Below are 19717 nucleotides of genomic sequence, written 5' to 3' on the forward strand. Positions count from 1 at the left end.
TTTAACTTACCTCTATACTTTGAGCTCATCACATGGTCTTAAATGTATGAAGACACTCCTGATCCAGTCTGTGGAAAGCAAGTGCATGAACAAATTGCCTTGCATCTTCCAGAAATGTCTATGAAGAAATAAAGATCATGGAGTGATCATGGTAAGGCAGAAGGACAGGAAGAAAAGGGTCACCAAAATGTGGCAAAAGCCTTCCACCATAGTCTTAAAAATTTCAAGGAGATTGAATGATACAAAGGAGGCTATAAGACAACAGTTTGAGTACCTTAACTTCAAAATACTTAATTGCAAGTCAGCAGTTCCTTTTATTTGGTATTGTTCATTAGTCAAAGAGAAAAATGAATGATCCTTTGCAGAGTATGCTCTGCTCTTCATAATAAGATGTCTCTGTAACAGCAGAGTAGACACAAAAGCCTATATTCAGGAAGATCGATATATTTTTGTTTTTTCTGAGCCTCTTGGTTCAGTCCCACTATTTCTGAGCATTTTGCCTTGTGGGTGGACATTGCTTTTTACACCTCTGAGTAGAAAATTATCTTTTTGACAGCTTTAGCAATGCAGGCTGTAATTTTTTTCTGTTGAAGCACTGAATTTTCTTAATTCTTTTTCCTTTATTTTGCAACAAATCTAAAATGACAGTGAAATTATTTGTCCTGACCGTGGGAGCAAGAGATGCACGTCATGACATGTTTGTGTTTCCGTGCCAGGCTGGCTTCATAAGGAGGTTCAGAGCAGCAACAAGATGTCCTCTCTGAAGATGAAGAAGCGCTGGTTTGTCCTGACAAACACTGCCCTCGACTACTACAAGTCGTCCGAGCGCACGGCGGCCAAGCTGGGGACGCTCGTGCTCAACAGCCTCTGCTCCGTGGTGCAGCCCGATGAGAGGGTCTTCAAAGACACAGGTGAGAGGGAGAAGGTGGGAAAGAGCAGAGTCCAGGTGTGCAGCTCCTGCAGAGGGGATGGTGCAGGGCTGCAGGACTGTGGCATGTTGAGAAGGCAGTCTGATGTCACCTGAGGCTTTGTGTCTGGCTGAGAACATCTCTGCCTATGGACACTGTGAGAAATTTGCAAAGTGGGCAGGTGGCTGTAAGTGCCTCACACCTGACACAGATACACAGTGCTGATGTTTCTCACTGAGTAGAGCCACTGCTTATCTCAGTGTTCCCCAGGTAACAGGGCTGAGTTCCTGTAGTTGACAGTAATTATTAGGACATCTCCACAACTGCCACTTAGTAGCATTGTCTGCATTTGTCTCTGGGGTCAGCATTAACCTGTTAGACAGCAGCCATCCCGTACACTGTAAGGGATGTACAGTGCAGGTGTTATGGTACCACTCAACTTGATAGAAACAAAAGATAGCAAAGGCCTGTGTTTGCTTTCTGTGCAACATGACAGAGTTCTGGGAGGGCAGGATCTGGCATGACCCTCCATTGCTTGCCTTAGGAGTTGGAAGGGAACCCAGGTTATGGGATAAAGGGTGAATCCCCCATACAAAGATTGTGAACCTTAGAAAAAGACTTGAAAAACTGGACATCTGAGTACTGCAGTTGTTTGGGATACCTTTTAAAAGGGCTGGAAGCTGGAAGTATTTAGTAAAGTGAGATGAGAGGAAATTTATTCTGCTCATTCACAAGAGAGTGTCCACATTTTTGGTATCAACAGATGTCTAGAGCTGCCTTTAGCAGATAGAATTGCCATCACCTTGACACATTCTCTCAGGTTGTCAAATATATTTTTAAAAGTTCTAAGAGTTGATTTGGCAATCTGACTAGGCGCTGTGTGTAGAGTGATCATTTTCCAAGTGATTAACAGGATGGTGTAGTCCAAATGCTGTCTGTGAAAGTGAGCTGCCTGGTTGGCAGGCAGGTAGTCAGGTTACACTGCAAGACACTTCCATCTTGGAAAGCTGTCTTTGTACCAAAATCTGGACTGGGACTTCCCTATTGATAAATCTGTTTTGGCAATGGGGTTATTAATGTCTACTTAGTGGATTTTAACCAGACACACTGTATATTGCTATGAAAGCAGCAGGGGTTTTACATCAGCCACAAGCTACAGGCAAAAAGAGAATCAATGATCTCCTAATAATCAAGCCCAGCTGTTAGCCCAACATTGTCAAGTCCAACCATTAGCCTAACACTGTTCACCACTAAGCCACGTACCTAAGTGCCACATCTACACATTTTTTAAATGCCTCCAGGGGTGGTTCAACCACTTCCCTGGACAGTCTGTTGGCAGTCCTTTCCTGTTGTCCTATTGCTTGCTACCTGGGAGAAGGGACAGACCCCCAGCTGGTTACATCCTCCTTTCAGGTAGTTGTAGATAGATAAGGTCCCCCTTGAGCTTTTTTTCTCCAGGCTGAAAACCCCCAGCTCCCTCAGCCACAAGTCCTCACAGGACTTGTGCTCCAGACCCGTTCCCAGCTCCATTGCTCTCCTTGAGAGTGGATCTGCTCCGTAGCCTTCCCAGGTATCAAGGCTGACCTGACGGACCTGTGGTTCCCCAGATCCTCCTTCTGGCCCTTCTTGTAGGTGAATGTCACATTTGCTAACCTCTAGTCAGCTCCATAATATGGAAGCCAGATTCCCCCTCCAGCTTTGTTTCCACCTTTGTTTCTGCCCAGGCTACTGGAACATCATCGTGCACGGGCGGAAGCACTCCTACAGGCTGTACACCAAGCTGCTGAACGAAGCCATGCGCTGGGCCTCCGCCATCCAGGGCGTCATCGACAGCAAAGTCCCCATAGAAACACCCACACAGCAGCTCATTCGGGACATCAGGGTGGGTGGCAGCCTGCTAATTCCCACCTGAGCTGGCAGCAGCCAGACCACCACTGGCCTAACCCAGTCATTGCTGAGAATGTGGCAAAAAAGGGCGTTACTGTCTTAAGGGGAAAATGAAAAAGGGTAAAAAAATTAACTCGCGCAACTGTGCAACAAAAAAATGGAAATTTACATTAACTTATTTTGCTAGCTGATCTGCATAAGTCTAGACTACGACTCAGTGTAATCCTGCATGCAATTTTTAATTGCACAATCAGGTATTTGCAAATCTCTGCTCCATCCTTTCCGTTCCTAAGCATTCCTCAAATACAAAAAATTCCATTCCTACCAGCCATCTGGCTTTGACGTACCCTGAAGTTCTCTTCATACCTTAGGCTTGCATGGTTAAATATCAGAGTAAAGGGTGGAAAGATAATATCCTTCAAAATAGCAGAAGTTGTACCACAGGAGTAATTTTGGAGAATAAACTTGCCAAAAACTTTGGCAAATAAGCCTAAAATCATTTAAGAGGACGCACCAAACCAAATTTCAGAAGAAATGTGTTTCTGGTGAACTCTTAACTAGATGCAATTAGATAGTTTGTATTTAGGAAGAAAGAGCTGGGAGTGATTGTAGAAAACTATGGAAAACTTCAGCTCAGGGTTCAAGGACAAGTGGAACATAATGTATTATTAGGAAGAATAGTGTGATCCAGTGTGTATGGTAATGACAGGCCCAGATTTTGAACACCATGGAGCATTTTGGTTGTTCATTCTTTAAACACGTATAGTGCAACCAGACAAGTTGAGAACAGGCCCATTATTACACACTGAAAATGGTTGTGGTCAGAAAGTCCATTAACCACGTCCTGTTCAAAGCTTGAAGGACATAGGAGAGAGGGATCATACCACATAAATTATGCAAACCACACTTGAAGGCAAGATTCTGGTGACCTGTGGGATGATGTAGCATGGTTGTTCTTCTGTTTAATTTTCAGAAATAACATGCAAGGTAATTTTTAGATACAGATTATGCTTTGATCACTTGGTCCCCCTAAGCACCTCCAGAAATTTAGAAAAGGTGGTTGAGCTTGAACCTAAATGTGTAAGTCTATCCTGCAAAGGACTCTGTCTATTTGAGGATAATGATTTTTTGCTTTCTTTTCCAGGAAAACAGCACAAACTTTGAAGTAGTGGAACAGACGTATAGGAGGAACCCAATCTTAAGATACACCCAGCACCCCTTGCATTCCCCACTGCTCCCATTGCCCTACGGAGATGTCAGTGTCAACTGTGAGTATTTTACCCAACTGGCAGAATCCAATCTCATTTTGAGGGCCCCTGAGGAGCCTGAGCACCACAAAATGTGCCTGTAGCCTCTCTCTGTGCAGGTGAGGTCTGTTTGCAGTGTGGCCCACAGGGTTCAGGGAGGGAGCAGTCCCTTTCTCTTCCTTTCTTCTCTGGACTGTGTTCATTTTCACTGCCTCTTATGGGAGCATTGAATCTTAGGGTAAATGGGGGCAGATAGTTTTACCATCCATCCAGGGGACGTGCAGCCTGTCATCCTTTAGCCACAGCTGGGTTGCAGGTGGCTCCAGTGGAAGTACTACAACAGGATTACATCTTGCAGCTGGCAGTGGGGTAGTTTTTCTGCAGAAGCTGGTGTAAAACCAGACTAAATGAACCCTTTTTTCAAAAGTGTCAGAAGCATGAAAGAGCTAGAGTAATGCGCCACCAGAAACCAAAGTGATTTCTGGATGATTACAGACTGTTTGACATACTAAAACTGAAAGCTGGTGAAGAACTGTAGAAGAATGTCTCACGTGGAGTGACTGGGCCACAGAAATTAATTTAAATCAAAGCAATGTATTTGGGAAAAACAGTCTGATACTCAGGTAGTGATCTAGCTGTGCTTAGGAAAGTGAACATCAATTTACGTAGCTTTATGAAAATGTCAACTCTGCTGCTGAGTACAGAAACAAAACAGCTAATGTAAGGTTTTGAAAACTTAAAAAAGGAAAAATAAAGTCTTTGTGCTGCCGTATATGTATCATACACCTGCATCTTGAGTACAGGAGGCAGTTTTGCCTTCTATGTCTCATCAAAGATATAGGAGATGTAAAAACCTACCCAAAGATGATCAAAGGTACAGAAAAACTTGCCTACAATTAAGTGACTAAATAGAGAGCAGGATTCTTCAGCCTCAAAATGATGTTTTTAGGGTCAGAAGACTGCCATGGAGAAAGTGAAAGGATATTAGGTCTGTCACAATTCAAGGATCCAATTACATGGCTGATTAAAAGCACAGAAAAAATCTGAAATACAGGAATAATACAGAGCAAACACTTACACAGTGGAACTTAGTTTTTAGAGCTGTGTCTTTGTAGTGTACAGTTAGTACATGGCCACTGGGGAAGCAGTGGCTGTACAGGAGATCCAGAAGGACCTAAAGCCCAGAGATGTGCACAGGAGAATGCAGGCCTGCATCTGAATGGTATCACATATGTCTGAGCAGTTCAAAAAGCAGACATTTAGGTGCTCAAAAAGCTCCAGTATTGGTCTAGGCATTTTAAATCTAAACAATAGATATAAAATGCATTTGTGGTAGAGCAATTTTCTTAAGTTCTGTGTTGGCCCAGAGGTCAAAGCTAATACAGGCACAATACAGAATTTTGGAATTACACAAGCCAGGCTTCAGTGGCCACATTCCATTACTTTGGTTGCAGACACTGATGCCTGAACTAGATTTCAATGTTCATTTCCCTTAAAAATATTACTCTGCTTTTCTGTGCGGTGTATCCAAAAATGGATTGGGAGTGGTGACAAATCAGATGTTGGCAAATCCAAATTTAAACTACATTTTAACATTTGGAGAGGAAGCATTAATGAACTTAAAGTATAAATTTAAAGTTCAGGATATGTGCTAATGCTCAGGTTGCTGTTCTTCCATGAAGAGGAAGTACAGTTGACTGTGGTGCTGCTGGGCCAGTAGAAAATAAGGGAGACGCTCACCACTTGTCATCTTTGTGGTTGTTCCCCAGTGCAACAAGAGAAGGGTTACAGCAGCCTACAGGATGAAGCAGTGAAGATCTTTAACTCCCTTCAGGAAATCGAGACAGTGTCTGACCCCATACCCATTATCCAAGGCATCCTGCAGACCTGCCATGATTTAAAGCCCCTCCGTGATGAAGTGTACTGTCAGCTCATCAAGCAAACCAACCACATGCCACATCCCAACAGCACTGGCAACCTGCACCACTGGCAGCTGATGACCTGTATGAGCTGCACTTTCCTGCCCAGCAGAGGGATCCTGCGCTACCTCAAGTTCCACCTCCGAAGGTGAACGTCTCTTTTGTTTGCAGCTTGTTTCCCTTTGCTTTGCACTTTCAAATGACTAGTAAAAGCAGTTTGTATTGTTTAGGAAATAAGCTTGATTTTTGTCTGGTTGCATTTGACATCAGCATCTCTACCAAGCTATTTACTTGCAGTAGACTCATTTCTAGGGTAATGTGTTGTTCACTGTGTAATGGGATTTTTTTTTTTTTCTTGTCTTTCAATTAGGGTAAAAGATCTCTTTCCAGACTCAGAAATAGATAGGTATGCACAGTTCATAAGTGATTCCCTGAAGAGAACGAAGACAAGGGAGTTTGTGCCCTCCCAGGAGGAAATACAGGCTCTTCTTACCCGTGAGGAAATGACCACGACAGTGTACTGCCACGGTGGTGGCTCCTGCAAAATCACCATCAACTCCCACACCAGTGCTGGGGAGGTAATGCATCAGTAGGATTAACCAGATGTGAGCACATCTGTGTCTGGAGAGTGGGTCTGTTGAAGGGACACCCTTTTCCCCTTTATTTCCAAATTATTATTATTATTCTTCATTGTGAAAGGGGGAGTGATGGCAGCTGTGTGATGGATGTGTCGGATGTTGCAGGTGGTTGAGAAGCTGATCCGAGGGCTGGCGATGGAGGACAGCCGGAACATGTTTGCACTCTTTGAGCACAACCAGCAGCTTGACCGTGCTGTGGAGAGTCGGGTGATTGTGGCTGATATCTTGGCCAAGTTTGAGAGGTAAAAGAATGCTTCATGAAACCTTTCATTCCTAGTTGGATGTAACACTGGATTTCAGAATACAGGGTTACCTTCAGATTGTGATTTGCGCTGTGAACATTCCAGTGCCACGGTACTTCTCCTTACTGGTTTTTTTGCCTTCTCATTTTCTTGTATATTTTACAGACTTGCTGGCTCTGAAGAAGAGGAGGAGGAAGGACAGTGGCAACTGTATTTTAAGCTTTATTGCTTCTTGGATATTGAGAATGTTCCCAAAGATGGTGTGGAATTTGCCTTCATGTTTGAGCAGGTTAGCAAACTCTAAGAGAATTATTTGGTTTCCAGGATGGCAAAAGCACACAAGAGGATACAGAAAAGTGGTTTACCTTTCATTAGAAGTGGGAATTCTGGTCGTAGCAAAAGAATTTAGTGTGTTGGATTTTTGCCTGGAATCTACTAAGCAGATAGACCATGAAATTTTCTAGGGAAGACGAGTATTAGAACAAAGGCAAGAAAAGCTAGCAAAAGCTTTGAAAAAATGAAACACTAATAATTTTTTTTTTAACTTGGTCTTTAATTTTAGAAGGCAGAGAAATTTGGGAATGATTTATGAGAATCATTAAAAGTAGCTGCTTGCAGAACATAAATGTAAAGAAAACTGGAATATCTGTCTATCTATCGCAAATCAGCTTGCAAGAACATCATATCCTTGGGGTGTTACCAGAACTAACTAAGAACCATTTTTTGGGCAATTTCTTTTGATTAACAGAGAGGCACTAGAGGAGTGCTGCAGACAAAGGAAAGGAGAATGTAGTTGACAATATTTATCTGCTGAGTAGTCTGTTACTTTTTTAAGTCGCTGTACTCCATAGCACAATGATACTGACAAGATCAGAGATCACACTGGTATGAGAGAGCCTTGCAGCTGGGATGTAAAACTAAACCAGCTGGAGCACCCATCTGTGTGATTTGTCCCATCTGTATTGCTTCAATGAACATTGACCTTGTCTCAGAAAATCATAGAAAATTACTCAGTCTGTGTTAATGACAGTCAGTCATGAAGACTGAGATTCACTGATAGTCAAATGCACGGCATGCACATCACTCAGATCATGGTTCCATTCTTGAAATGAGCATCAAGCATTGTTAGCTAAAGAATGTCTAGACAACAGTCAGGAGCACGTGGTGCTCTGTGGAACCTCAGTTGTACCAAACTCCCTCTTGACAGGCTTTCAGTCTACACAGCTTTAACTGGCAGAGGGAAGTAAGGTGACAGGAGGAGAGTGGGTGTTACCTAGACATTGGATGTGCAAAAAGCCCCGTTAATAGATTTCACAGAAAAACAGCCAAAGGGAAGCAAGAAGATTTGGTGGAGACATCAGGTGAAGGAGGAAGAAGTGGGAGGTGCTTTTCTGTAATGAAAATGAGGTTGAGAATCTTGAATTTATTATGTATTACTCTGGTGTTGAATATAATCTTCACACAGGAGCTGTAGCTGGTAGAGCACAAAAACAAATTGCTTCAATTCTGGTTTCTCCCATCTGTTCCTGACCTAAAAGTCCTCATTGGAGGACTTTCTGTACAGGATAGGGGCCCCTCAGAGGTCTCTGTCCTGCTCAGGCTTGCAGAAAGGGGTGTTCCCCCCCCCATCAACCACTGGCAGACTTTGACATATTTATTCCAACGTCTGCTCCGACCTCCTGAATTATGTCTATCCTACTGGGATCAGCAGATGTGACAGGAATCTCTACCTGGACCCAGCTGTGAATAAAGTGTGCTTTTGCTTTCTAATGAGTTTGGGGGATTTTTTGTTTGTAGGCTCACGAAAGCCTCATAGCCGGTCATTTTCCTGGGCCAGAGGACACTCTGCAGCGTCTGGCAGCTCTGCGGCTGCAGTACCTCCATGGAGATTATTCCAAAGTAAGCTGGACCCTTGATGGAATCTACCCAGTGAACAGGCTGAAATCCAAAATACTGCACTCCACAAAGAGCAGCAGCAGTACCAGTCACACTCTGGAGAGGAGACGCACCAGCTTCCTTGAAGGGACATTGAAGCGTAGCTTCAAGACGGGGTCTGTAAAGAAGCAGAAGGTGGAAGAGGAGCAGATGATGGAGATGTGGGTAAAAGAAGAGCTTTCAGCTGCTCGGGCGAGCATAGCACAAAAATGGACCAAGCTGCAGGGGCTCTCTCAGCATCAGGCCATGGTGAAATACATGTCCATTGTAAAGGAGTGGCCAGGTTATGGGTCAACCCTCTTTGATGTTGAGGTGAGTGATTAATAAACTCCTAAAACCACAGCTGGGGAGAGGTATCAGTCTGGAGAACAGCTAAAGCTGTGTGTAACAGATGGGAATTTTGGGAACTGGATACATTTTCCTTAGTAATCTCAGAGAAAGCCTGCAATATCACAATACCCAAGAGTTATGACACAGAGGGCACAGAGCAAGCAAGGCAGGGCATCCTGGTAGATGAAGGGAGATAATGGATTCCCACTTGGTTAGAATAATGGTGGAATGGGGGAGGAGAGAGGGGTTGAAGAAAGTGGTGGCTAGTGAAAGTCAGAGTAAAACAAAGCTCTGCTGTTCTTGCCAGCAAAAAGTGCAGTCCTGGTCTGCAGCAGTACAACAGAAACTGGGCAGACTGAGGCATGTGCAGCACTGTGCTCAGCCTGCTGCACTAGGAGGCCACAGTTCACTTCTGTCAGTTTTCCTGCTGCCAAGGTGGATCACCATGGGAAGTTACTTGCACTCACTGCGTTATCTGTAAAATAAGAAGTGGAATATTGATTTGCTACATCACTTTAAAATCTGATGAGAGCTGTTCCCTATTGCAGTTATTTATTACTCAACTAGTATTTGACTCACAGCTGTGTCACGTCCAAATCTTTGCAGCAGAAATGCCTCCAACATAGATTCTGCAAGTACCCTGGTTTGTGTATTGAATTGAAATGTCCTATAAGAGCTAGAAACAGAGGGCTTTTTCTTGAATGGAAAATTATGTGATCCTCCACTGCATTTATGCAAAAGGTTGTGTTTCTCTTTCTGCAGTGCAAGGAGGGTGGGTTCCCCAATGATCTCTGGCTTGGCGTCAGCACAGAGAACGTGTCTGTCTACAAACGAGGGGATCCTAAACCACTGGAAACTTTCCAGTATGAGCACATTGTTTTCTTTGGAGCACCACAGCCCAACACCTTCAAAATTACAGTGGATGAGAGAGAAATGTTCTTTGAAACCTCCCAGGTATGTGAAAGCACACAGCCACTTCAGTTAAGCTTCAAGGAATAGACACGTTTCTGTGCAAGAACTCTTGACTAATGGACTGCACAGCCAAGGGAAAACATGAAGGGAGCTTAAGCCTAAAGGGCATGGTACCTCTTCTTGAATACAGGGATGAACAAAAAAAATGGGCTGGTTAGAGAATGAAGGAAGTTGATTGGTATTCCAGTGCATCAAGAGTTTCCAGTTCTGGGTGCTCTTCATTTTGCCTGGGTTTTTTTTTCATTTCTTTCCAGTAGATGAATGGGGAGTTTCACACACTTAAAAAAAAAAGATTTAGTAGAATGGAAGTTGCTTTTCTTTGAGCTAAAAACATTTAAAGTGTTGCTACATCAGAGTACAAACTTGTCAAGCCTTTCTCTTCTCACTGTCACGTTCACATTTAGTATTAACTACATGCAGAATTGATTGTGTCATGACTTTGGAGAAGGGGAATCTCTTTCGGCAAAATGTCCTGTATGCCTCAGTGCACTGAGGTTTTCAAAGTGTTTATGCTGTGTGCTGTGTTCTCTCCCCAGGTGGGTGAGATAATAAAGATCATGAAAGCATACATCAACATGATCGTGAAGAAACGCTGCAGTGTCAAATCAGCCACCAGCGTGGACAGTCATGCAAGCATCTGGACTAGGTGATACAGATGAACTGGCACTTGTTTAGTCATGGGTATCTGCAACTTGCCAGCACAAGTGTAGCAAAGATGTTTTTTAAGAATTCAACTGACTACTGTATTTAAAACCTGAAGTGACATCTGCCGTACCATAGGATTTGCACCTCTGCCCAAAGACATTAAACAGTTACAACTGTTGTGAAATACTAATGACCCAAAACTTGTTTTCCCCTTGCTTGTTTGATGAACAATGTACCTTAAAGAAGCAAAGTCAGAAGCATCCTCCTCCTCCTCCGTGTCCTCTCTGCTGCTTTCACTATCACCTGTCACAATGGCAGAAAAATTTACAAGGATCATTTCTGCAGGACAGGAGACAGACTTAACCTTCCTTAAGAATTTTGAACAAGCAGACATCTGGGATCCTGTGATCACAGCATGGTCTGCTGAAAGAATATTTATTTATTTTGCAAACAAATCTAAAATATAAATCACTGTGGGTTTGGTTTGTTTTTTTTTCAGGGTATACTAATGATCTGATCTGGTCTTAAAAAGAAAAAGCCTTTGTATAATTGAAGCCAAGTGGTCCAACAGAGAGGTCAAACCCTACTTGAGAGAGTATTAAACAAAGAAACAAATACAGCACCCAAGGTGGTTGTTTACCTTCCAATAAAAGTTCACAGGTACACGACTGTAAAAAGTGGCACTTTCAGTTAAACTATTAAATACTCCAGTCTAGAAGAAAACCTCTGGCACCACTGAAATAGGCCCTAAGGTCCCGCTGTAAGCAGTGCCTCTTGCATAAAAAATGATGACTGCTGTTCTCCTATACAACCCACGAGGGGAGATGGTTTTAGTAGCATTTCCAGAAGAGCTGGTCTTCACAAACTCCAGGTATTAGATGGAGGTTACAGATTTATGGTGAGCAGCTTGCTTGCATTAAGATCCTTCTTTCTTTAGGGGGGATTTTAGGGTGACTGGGGTCCCTGAACTTACTTTTAAGTGAACTGTTTCCTACTGATTAAATAGGTGCCTAGATAAATTGTTACAGGCAAGATTTTTACTTCCACTTTACTGCAGTAAGCAAATACCAAATCCTTCATCCTCCCCAACTTTTGACAAGAATTGCTCCCATCACTGAATCCCCAGATCCCCTTCCAGTCTCCTCTAGGTCCTTAGTCCTCAGCAGAACTTGAAAGCAATTCTGTTTAGCCAAAACAACTGCTTCTTGGAGGTTTTTATAGCTACCTGCAATTTGAAGAAGCAGAATTTTTTCCTTCTCCATGAAGGACAGTCATCTTCAGTGTTTTGGCTTCAGAAAGTTGATTTGTTTAAAACAATATTCAGTATCAGTCCCATCATAAATTAGTTGCATTAGCAAACAAGAAATCTAGTGGTGAGCCATTTTCCATGACCCTTGTCTAGTCTTGGGATCCCAGAATGCAAAGGCCCATGAAACTGCAGAGCTATGTGGGCCTTCTTCCACATTTAAAATTGGCTGTCTCCATTCCTGAAGTAGCAGCAGCTAAGGCCTGTTAGCTATGAAACAGAAATTGCTTAGAAAAGTAGGAGTCAGTATGCAACAGGTTCCATTCCAATTCATCATCAAATTTTGCCAACACTACTAATGCTGTGTTGCAGAGCACTAGTTTTGAGGGTGACAGTACAAGAAGAAATACTGTACATAACCCCTGCTCCTCTCTCATTTCCACTGCACTGCAGCATGTGCAAACACCCCGTGCACTTGCTACACAATCAGCCGAAGAGAGTGGCCCTGCTGTGCATCATCCCTTCAACTGGAGCTTGGCCTTAAATAGCATCACTGATGGAGCCCACAAACACCCCCTTGTTGTCACAAGGAATTAAAAGATGACCAGGTCACAGGTGGGAGAGAACAGGAACGCAGAGGCCACCTGAGAAGCAACACTTTGTATACACTGCATACACTGGCTTAATCTCTAATGTATCAGACTAGGCTTGATTATCCATGTCCTAACTCTGCACTAGCTCTGTGTTCTGCCTCTTGGGTTGCTGCAGGCAGCTTGAACCCACTTGAAACATAACTCCCACTACTATTTGTTGTAATTTTGCTCATTTCTATTATAGAATTCCTTCTTCTGTCTTTTTTAATTTGTAACTGGCTTTACAAGATGAAAGTTTAATAAATTATTGGATTGCACAGGCTGTATTCACTTACAGGCATTGTGTGCCAGTGTTAAGGGGTTTACTCAGAGCTTCACACCTGCAACGTGCAAGTGAAAAGCAGGCATCATCAGCATGAGGATGCAACAGCCCTTCCTCCCAGAAGCAAGTTTTGGGGGCAGTAGAAAAGTTTGCTGCTACAGTGGGGAAGGTTTGTTTCCAACTTCTGCTTTTCTCTCTGGGGCTGTTACACCCTTGCTTAGTGGGAGATGTCCCACTGGTTCTGAGACAGCCAAGCAAGAATTAATTGTCTCCCAAGGCCCAATTTGTGGCATCAGCTCCATACCTTCTCTTCAGCACCTCCAAAGTCACTAATAACAGAAAATCACTTCTGGCTCAAATAAGCTGCCAGTTTGCACTTCCCACACAAGTGCATGGCCTGGCCACAGTACTCACTTAAGAGCTTGTGTCACTGAGGTAGATTGGGACTGGTAGCAGCTGAGCTCTCAGCAACACATACAGACTATCCCACTAGCAGACTAAAGTTCCCCCAGTCCATGCACAGGTATGGAATCCAAGCAGTGATGCAGAATCCCCATCACTATGCTTCCCTTCATACCTTGGTCAGATGCCCTGAGACCCTTGGGACCCTGGAGATCAGTCTATACAGTATCACTTCCAACTGTTCACAGATTCTTTGTTCTCAATCTTTATCCCCTTGCATAGAATTTTCCAGGTCTTTATTTGAGGCTGGAAATGCCTCTGCTTACTGCCAGCTAGCCAGTCCCCTTTCTGGCAGCTGTTGAATTTCAGACTGCACTTGTTTCATTAATATATCTCTATAAAGACAACAAACATGCACTGCTGCAGGTCCAGTATGACTACAGCAATGCACACAAATGCATTTATTGAGTGGTAGCCATGAATAACAACCCAAAGTGGTACCCAACTAAAAGCCTTCTCTGACTCCCTTTTTAAATGTTTGATCACCCTGTCAGGTTGACATGCAGTCCCTCTGGGACCCCACCCAAGAATTTCTGTAATAGTTAATTCAAGCTTGAATGCTTTGTTTATTTTATATTAACTAGTTTCTAGACAATTTATGATCAGCACCTACACCATAAACACGAAATGGTTTATGCACAAAGACACTGCCTCAGGTAAGTTGTTTCACAAAGTCACGTGTCTAGTTATTATTGGTAGTAAACTTGAAACATTTATTTGTACCTGGTTTTAAAACACACAGCCTCTCCCTATGCAGGCTGTGTATTCTATTTTTACCCTGTGCATTTGCTTCAAAGTAACATGCTCCCCTTGGGCCTTGAAGCAAATCTCACACAAGAATTCCAGCCCCCTCTGTAAAATATGAACTCCTAAGTCGGTAGGATGCACATTTGCCAGGCTCTTGGCTACTTTTTTTGACCAGAGATTCCTAATGCACAGCGGGGATACAGCTCGGCCCCATTCCCCGGTCGGCAGCGGGATGGCCAGGGACAGTCCCTTAGCCCAGTGCCAGCTCAGCCCTGCTCCAGCACGGCTGTGACACCCAGCTGGGAGGAACGGAGCACCCAGATTCCACAGTCCTGCTTAGGTCTGAATGCAACCCAGAGCAAAGCAGTCAGGTGCTTCATTCCTGGTTCCTGCCTGACATCTGCTACCCAGCACTGTTACAGAACACAGCTGTGGTGCTCCAGAGCCCTGCTCCACCTCCTTCCCTCCCACGCTGCACCCAGGGACACATCTGGGGCCCCTCACAGCACTCGGGCACCGGCCCCCAGGCCCACCCCAAAATGCTGTGAGGGCTCAGGATTACCAATACAAACATGTTCTTCCTGTGAAAGCAAATACTTACAAATCCTGACTATCATAGTGACAGCCTAAAATGATGAACTCAGTTGCCTCTGTTCTGGGTTAGACACTGGGCATGGTTTTTGCAGGGCCAGTTATGAGGCACACACATCATTAGGAGCAACTTACCTGTCTTGTTCCTTTCTCCTGTTGCAGTGTGAGGTTGAAGGCAAGGCAGCTGCCTGATGTGGGGTACAAAGGCACTGCATCTGCATGGGAAGAGATACCCTGGTTGAAGAAGGTGTGGAGGGAGTTCCCTGGGGCTGCAAGAAGGGAGAAGTGGCTGTTGTCCACAGCAAGCTCCCTGTTGTTGTGTCATAATACTCGGGCCAGGATCAAGAAAGCTGCTCTCAGCTTTCTTGCTTGCAGAGGAGGGGGACAGACCCACCCTACCGAGATTGTGGTGTCTTGCTGCTACAGACAGCTGTCCAGCTGTCCACAGTGACTGCTGCAGCCCTTTCCCTGCAGCCCATGGCAGTGCTGTGGGGCTGTGGGCACTGCTCATCCCTCATGTTTCAGCCTTGGGGCTGCTGCTTCCTAGAGGAAGTGGCGCTTTCTGATCCCCTTTCCTGGCAGCTTGTGGTCCTGTAAGGCTGCCTGCATGGATCTTGTGGTGGCGTGTTCTCCGTCTGCTGCCTTAATGGTCGGTGCTGCAAGGCAGGTGTGAGAGAGGAGAGGTACAAAGAAGAATGGTGTCCACAGGAGAAAACAAAAGAGAATTTCAGAAACCCAGTCTTTCCTCAAAGCAGCTCACGATGCAAGCCATGGGCAAATGTGACTTCCAATTCTCCCCTCCCATTTATAATTCACACTCATTTAACACAAGACACTCTTCAAATACCCAGATTATGTTTATGAAAAAAAGACATTTCAATAAAAGTGCAGTTGCTAATGGTGATGGCATTCAATCATGCATGTTTGAAAACCATCTCAACCCACTACTTTGTAAGTTTAATTCGGATATGCATATCAGGCCTGTTAGCGTTAACCAAGTGAAAGCACCGTGGTTTTGTACAATTATCTGCTCTGAATAGTCTCCTTAAAGGAAACATGACACATGACATTTGAAAAGAGAAGTTCTATAGAAAGCAGGAGCAGTACTCTTACTATCTGTATGAGTGTCCCAAGACACAGCATGCAGAAAAAGATCTCTGTTCTCATTTCTTCTAGCAAAGAATGCATAACAGGCCAGCATAATTCAGGAAGCACATTCTGAAATTATTTTGTATTGCCAGAATCCACTTTTTTAAAAGTCACCTTGGAGTAAATTACTCTATTTATGATGAAAAGTAGTAAACCAAAGAACTGTTGTACTGTTTGTAATTATAGTCCCTTCTGCATTGGTAAAGAGAAATCCATAAGGACTTACAGTCCGTGTTGCAGTACTGTGTCATCATGATAAAAACCTCATCTGGTATCCTCTCCTACCCCCACAAATCTGTAAAAAAATCTTAGTTACTGACAGATATTACAATAGAGCGTGCAGGAATTTTCAGTGTGCAAATACCATTGCTGTGGTTTAGCCACAAAGAATATATCCAAGATGACAGTACTTTATAAGGGCATTTAAACAATGTACCATTTGCAAATTAATTTGCTATTAACAGAATATTCCCTTTAGTACTTTGTCAACACTCATCGTAAAACTCAGAACTAAATGGGAAAGGTCCATTAGAGTGACAACTGAATTTTATCTCCAGTAAGGAATCTGTTTTTCCTGAGCTCAGTTCTTTAGTATTGCTCATGGGTCTTGCTTTAAAACTGTGCAGTGTCTGTTCAATTTGGTCAATAAGAACTTTATGTACTTCTTGACAAAATGAATTTGACTAACTTTTAGAAACCTGGGTGTTATATATCCCGCTGTGCCCCATACACACAGCAACAGCAGATGCATGAAGGGCCCAGATAGTAGTTCCAACTTGTAGCAACCAAAATTGTAATGTTTGGTCTTCATTTATTTACAGCCACACCAAAACCAAAAAAATCACTAGCAGGCCATGAAATTTACTTACTCCTTTCAAAAATGTTTGGACATATGTATAACATATGTCCAAAGCAACAAGCAGATGGTGCATTTGGTTTAAGGGAAAAATGCTGAGAAGTACAACAAAAGCATCAAGCCCAAAGAGTGCTCATGCACAAAGACTTGTTGATTTTTATGTCCATTAAGTTACTGATGCAGAAACACTTTTAAAATAAAAATGCTGGCTGGTGTAAAGGCAGTTGTGGATTAACCTTTCCATGACCCAGAGTCCCCAAGGCCTGGGCAAAATTCAGGAAGAGGAACTGAAGTTGTACACTTTTTGCCTAAAGCTACTGCAGCTGGCAGATAGTCTGTGCTCTGGGATGAAGGAGTTTTAGGACTTCTCAACTCCATTGCTCTGGGACCTGGGAAAGCATTTCTCTGCTGCCATTTCCCTGTACATCATCTTCAGTTTTAAGATTAATGTTTGTGAAGCAGATGACCCCATTAGTCATCTTGCACAATAGGATGTTTCTCCCAGCAAACTAAAAATAACATTGCCCTTTGACCAGCAGTCAGGAGATTTGGGCATCTGGAATTCAGAGCTCAGACATCAGTTAAAATGAATACATCTTATGCTTTAATTGCAAGTGTTACTTAGCTGGAAGTAATTTAACTTTGCTTATATTTTCAGAAGCATTATGGAGGGAGCCTTTAGACACTGCCTTAATGTGGGCCTTGAGGTGCTAAAAACTACACCCTGATTAGAACAAAAAGGCACAGAGCAATGCTCCCTGTGTAAGCCTGAAGCAGCTTGATAAAAGCTAGGTATAACTAAGTTTTCAACTGCAAAAAGAAAATTAAAGGCATTCTTTTTAAATACATCAAATATGATGTATTACCTCTAAAAGTTTTCTTACTGTACTAACACACAGTTACTGGCTTTAATTCTGATCACAGCCCCTGCACTGTGCTTTTTCACTCAGTGATTAATGACCCATGCCTTAACTCTGATAACTGCTTCTATGGAAATAAAACCAGTGTAAGCAGTTCACTGTTTTATTTAACTTTATTCTTTCAATAACAATACTGCCAAATAATCTTCCTGTGTATTTCAAATGAAGTAGGTTATTCACCTGCACTAAGGCCATAGTGCTTACGCACAAAGGAATTACCAGTGATTAGACAACTTGGGTGTGATGAAACAAACGAGAAACGGGGCCTGAAAAAATTATTTACATCATTTATAAGAATAAAATATACAATTTTTAATAAAAAGTATATATCCTTTTGTGTTGAATCAGGATCTTACTACTAATTTCCTCTTTCCATTTCAGATTCACACTTAAAAATGCTCAGAGTATAAACATCTATAAAACTATTAAATCTCAAAACATGGGAACTTGTAAATAATTTTTCCCACTTATTACCGTAGTTAGAAAAAGACAGTAACCAATATTTATTTAGTCCATTAAGTTAGAAGTCATTTGGCAAAGCACTTAGGCATAAAAGCTAAACCAGAAGACATCAGGAACCAGACTTTGCAACATTTCAAGCACTTCTCATACCAGGGTAAGCTAAAGAATGAGAGTTATTTTCATCATAACTACATTTTCTACAATGCAGTTTCATTTTTACCTCAGGAAAAGCAAATGTTCACAATTGTGCCCAAAAGTACCAAAACAAACAACAAAAGTGCTTACTTTGATCAGCAAACTACGACAATGGCTCCCTTAGTGTGCCCCTTCAGGCTGCTCTTTTAACAAGCTCAAAGTGTATCTACAAGGAGTTCTCTACTTCTCAACACAAATGATAAACACTTCCTTATCAAAATAGTGCAAACAGGAACAAAGAAAAGTGCCATCAACATAAGTAAACTGCAGGAAAAGAAGGCAGTTGAACACTGTGACCTTGCTCTGCTGCTTCAGAGAAATCAGTAGTACTCTTCTCAGCACACCAGGCCAATGTATTCCTCTTTACCACCTCATGCCACCACTACATGCAGAATGGATTTGGTCTTTGGCATATCCTCCTTCATAAAAGTAAATGCACCTGTTCTTTGTACTGTGCATTCAAAAAAGTCCAAAGACTTTTTCAAAACAATAATTGATCAAATCATTGAATAATTAATATATACAACTCTGTCTTCCCTTTTTCCCTTTATAGCGTTCTTTGGAGTGCATAGGAAAGGCTACAGTGACACATCACATACAAAAATCAAGTTTCAGTTTTATGAAAAATACTCAAGTATTTTTAGCATTTATGTACACAAGTTTGTTTACTATATATTCTCAGTCTTTCCTTATCTTTTATCTTCTACCTATCTTTTATCTTTACCTATCTTTTATCTTCTTTCTTGCACAGATGACATATTTCACCTATAAAGTTATAGGTTGGTACCTATAAAATTAGGCATTTAATTCTAGTATAAATAAGAGTATTGGGAGAAGTAAGTGTTTTCATTAAAGTGATGTTGCATGAAGTACTGTTGGCATTAATTTGTTCCATCAAAAATTCCAGTAAAGTGAGAGAATACTATAAATTAAAAAGTACAACAGAATTCTAAACACCTCACATCTTAAAAGGCTGAGGCCAAATATAAAGAATTACCATTAAATTGAATAAAAATTGCACTTTTATATAAACAAACTAATTTTAGCCCCCATTAATAACTTTGTTGCTTTTCAAAAAAGAAGTAATAAAACATCAAGTAGCTAATTTCTTATGGCTTCACATAGTGAAGTTCATGCTTAAATTGATCAGAAGAAAGCTTTTCAATAGCTATCTTTTAGCTATCTGTGAACATATCATCAGTTTCATCATCATTCATCCCTCTTTGATAGCGTACAGAAGAGAAGGCACTCCAGTGAAGACGCTTCTTTTTATAGAGGTATAATACCAGTCCAACTGTTAAAACCAAGATAATTAGCAGGGCAAATGCTACAGCCACACCAGTATGATTAGAACCTGAAACAGAACAAAAGATAAATAGTTTTTAAGAGTTCTGGTAAAGAATATTTTGTCATAGAGTTGATGCTTAGGTAGCTACATGTTAATACTGCAC

At 42.2% G+C, this 19717-nt stretch overlaps 2 protein-coding genes across 2 annotated transcripts in view; one reads left to right on the top strand and one right to left on the bottom strand.

Moving 5' to 3' along the window:
- Positions 1 to 12836, top strand: part of LOC311155681 (unconventional myosin-X-like) — a gene marked incomplete at its 5' end in the record, with an annotated part of 84523 nt that extends 71687 nt beyond the window's left edge. The window contains 10 exons of the mRNA XM_084209049.1: positions 717 to 911; positions 2633 to 2790; positions 3940 to 4063; positions 5812 to 6109; positions 6332 to 6539; positions 6705 to 6841; positions 7007 to 7130; positions 8639 to 9088; positions 9869 to 10060; positions 10615 to 12836. Of these exons, the coding sequence (XP_084065175.1) occupies positions 717 to 911; positions 2633 to 2790; positions 3940 to 4063; positions 5812 to 6109; positions 6332 to 6539; positions 6705 to 6841; positions 7007 to 7130; positions 8639 to 9088; positions 9869 to 10060; positions 10615 to 10728 (2000 nt within the window). The 3' untranslated portion in view covers positions 10729 to 12836. The remainder of the gene's footprint in view (positions 1 to 716; positions 912 to 2632; positions 2791 to 3939; positions 4064 to 5811; positions 6110 to 6331; positions 6540 to 6704; positions 6842 to 7006; positions 7131 to 8638; positions 9089 to 9868; positions 10061 to 10614) is intronic.
- Positions 12837 to 17748: 4912 nt separating this feature from the next.
- The window catches only part of LY75 (lymphocyte antigen 75), a 44249-nt gene continuing 42280 nt past the window's right edge, over positions 17749 to 19717 (bottom strand). Inside the window, exon 35 of the mRNA XM_084209599.1 lies at positions 17749 to 19620. Coding sequence (XP_084065725.1) covers positions 19442 to 19620 — 179 coding nt within the window. The 3' untranslated portion in view covers positions 17749 to 19441. The remainder of the gene's footprint in view (positions 19621 to 19717) is intronic.

This window comes from Fringilla coelebs, assembly GCF_963513975.1.
Source record: "Fringilla coelebs genome assembly, chromosome: 7".
Classification (NCBI taxonomy): Eukaryota; Metazoa; Chordata; class Aves; order Passeriformes; family Fringillidae; genus Fringilla; species Fringilla coelebs.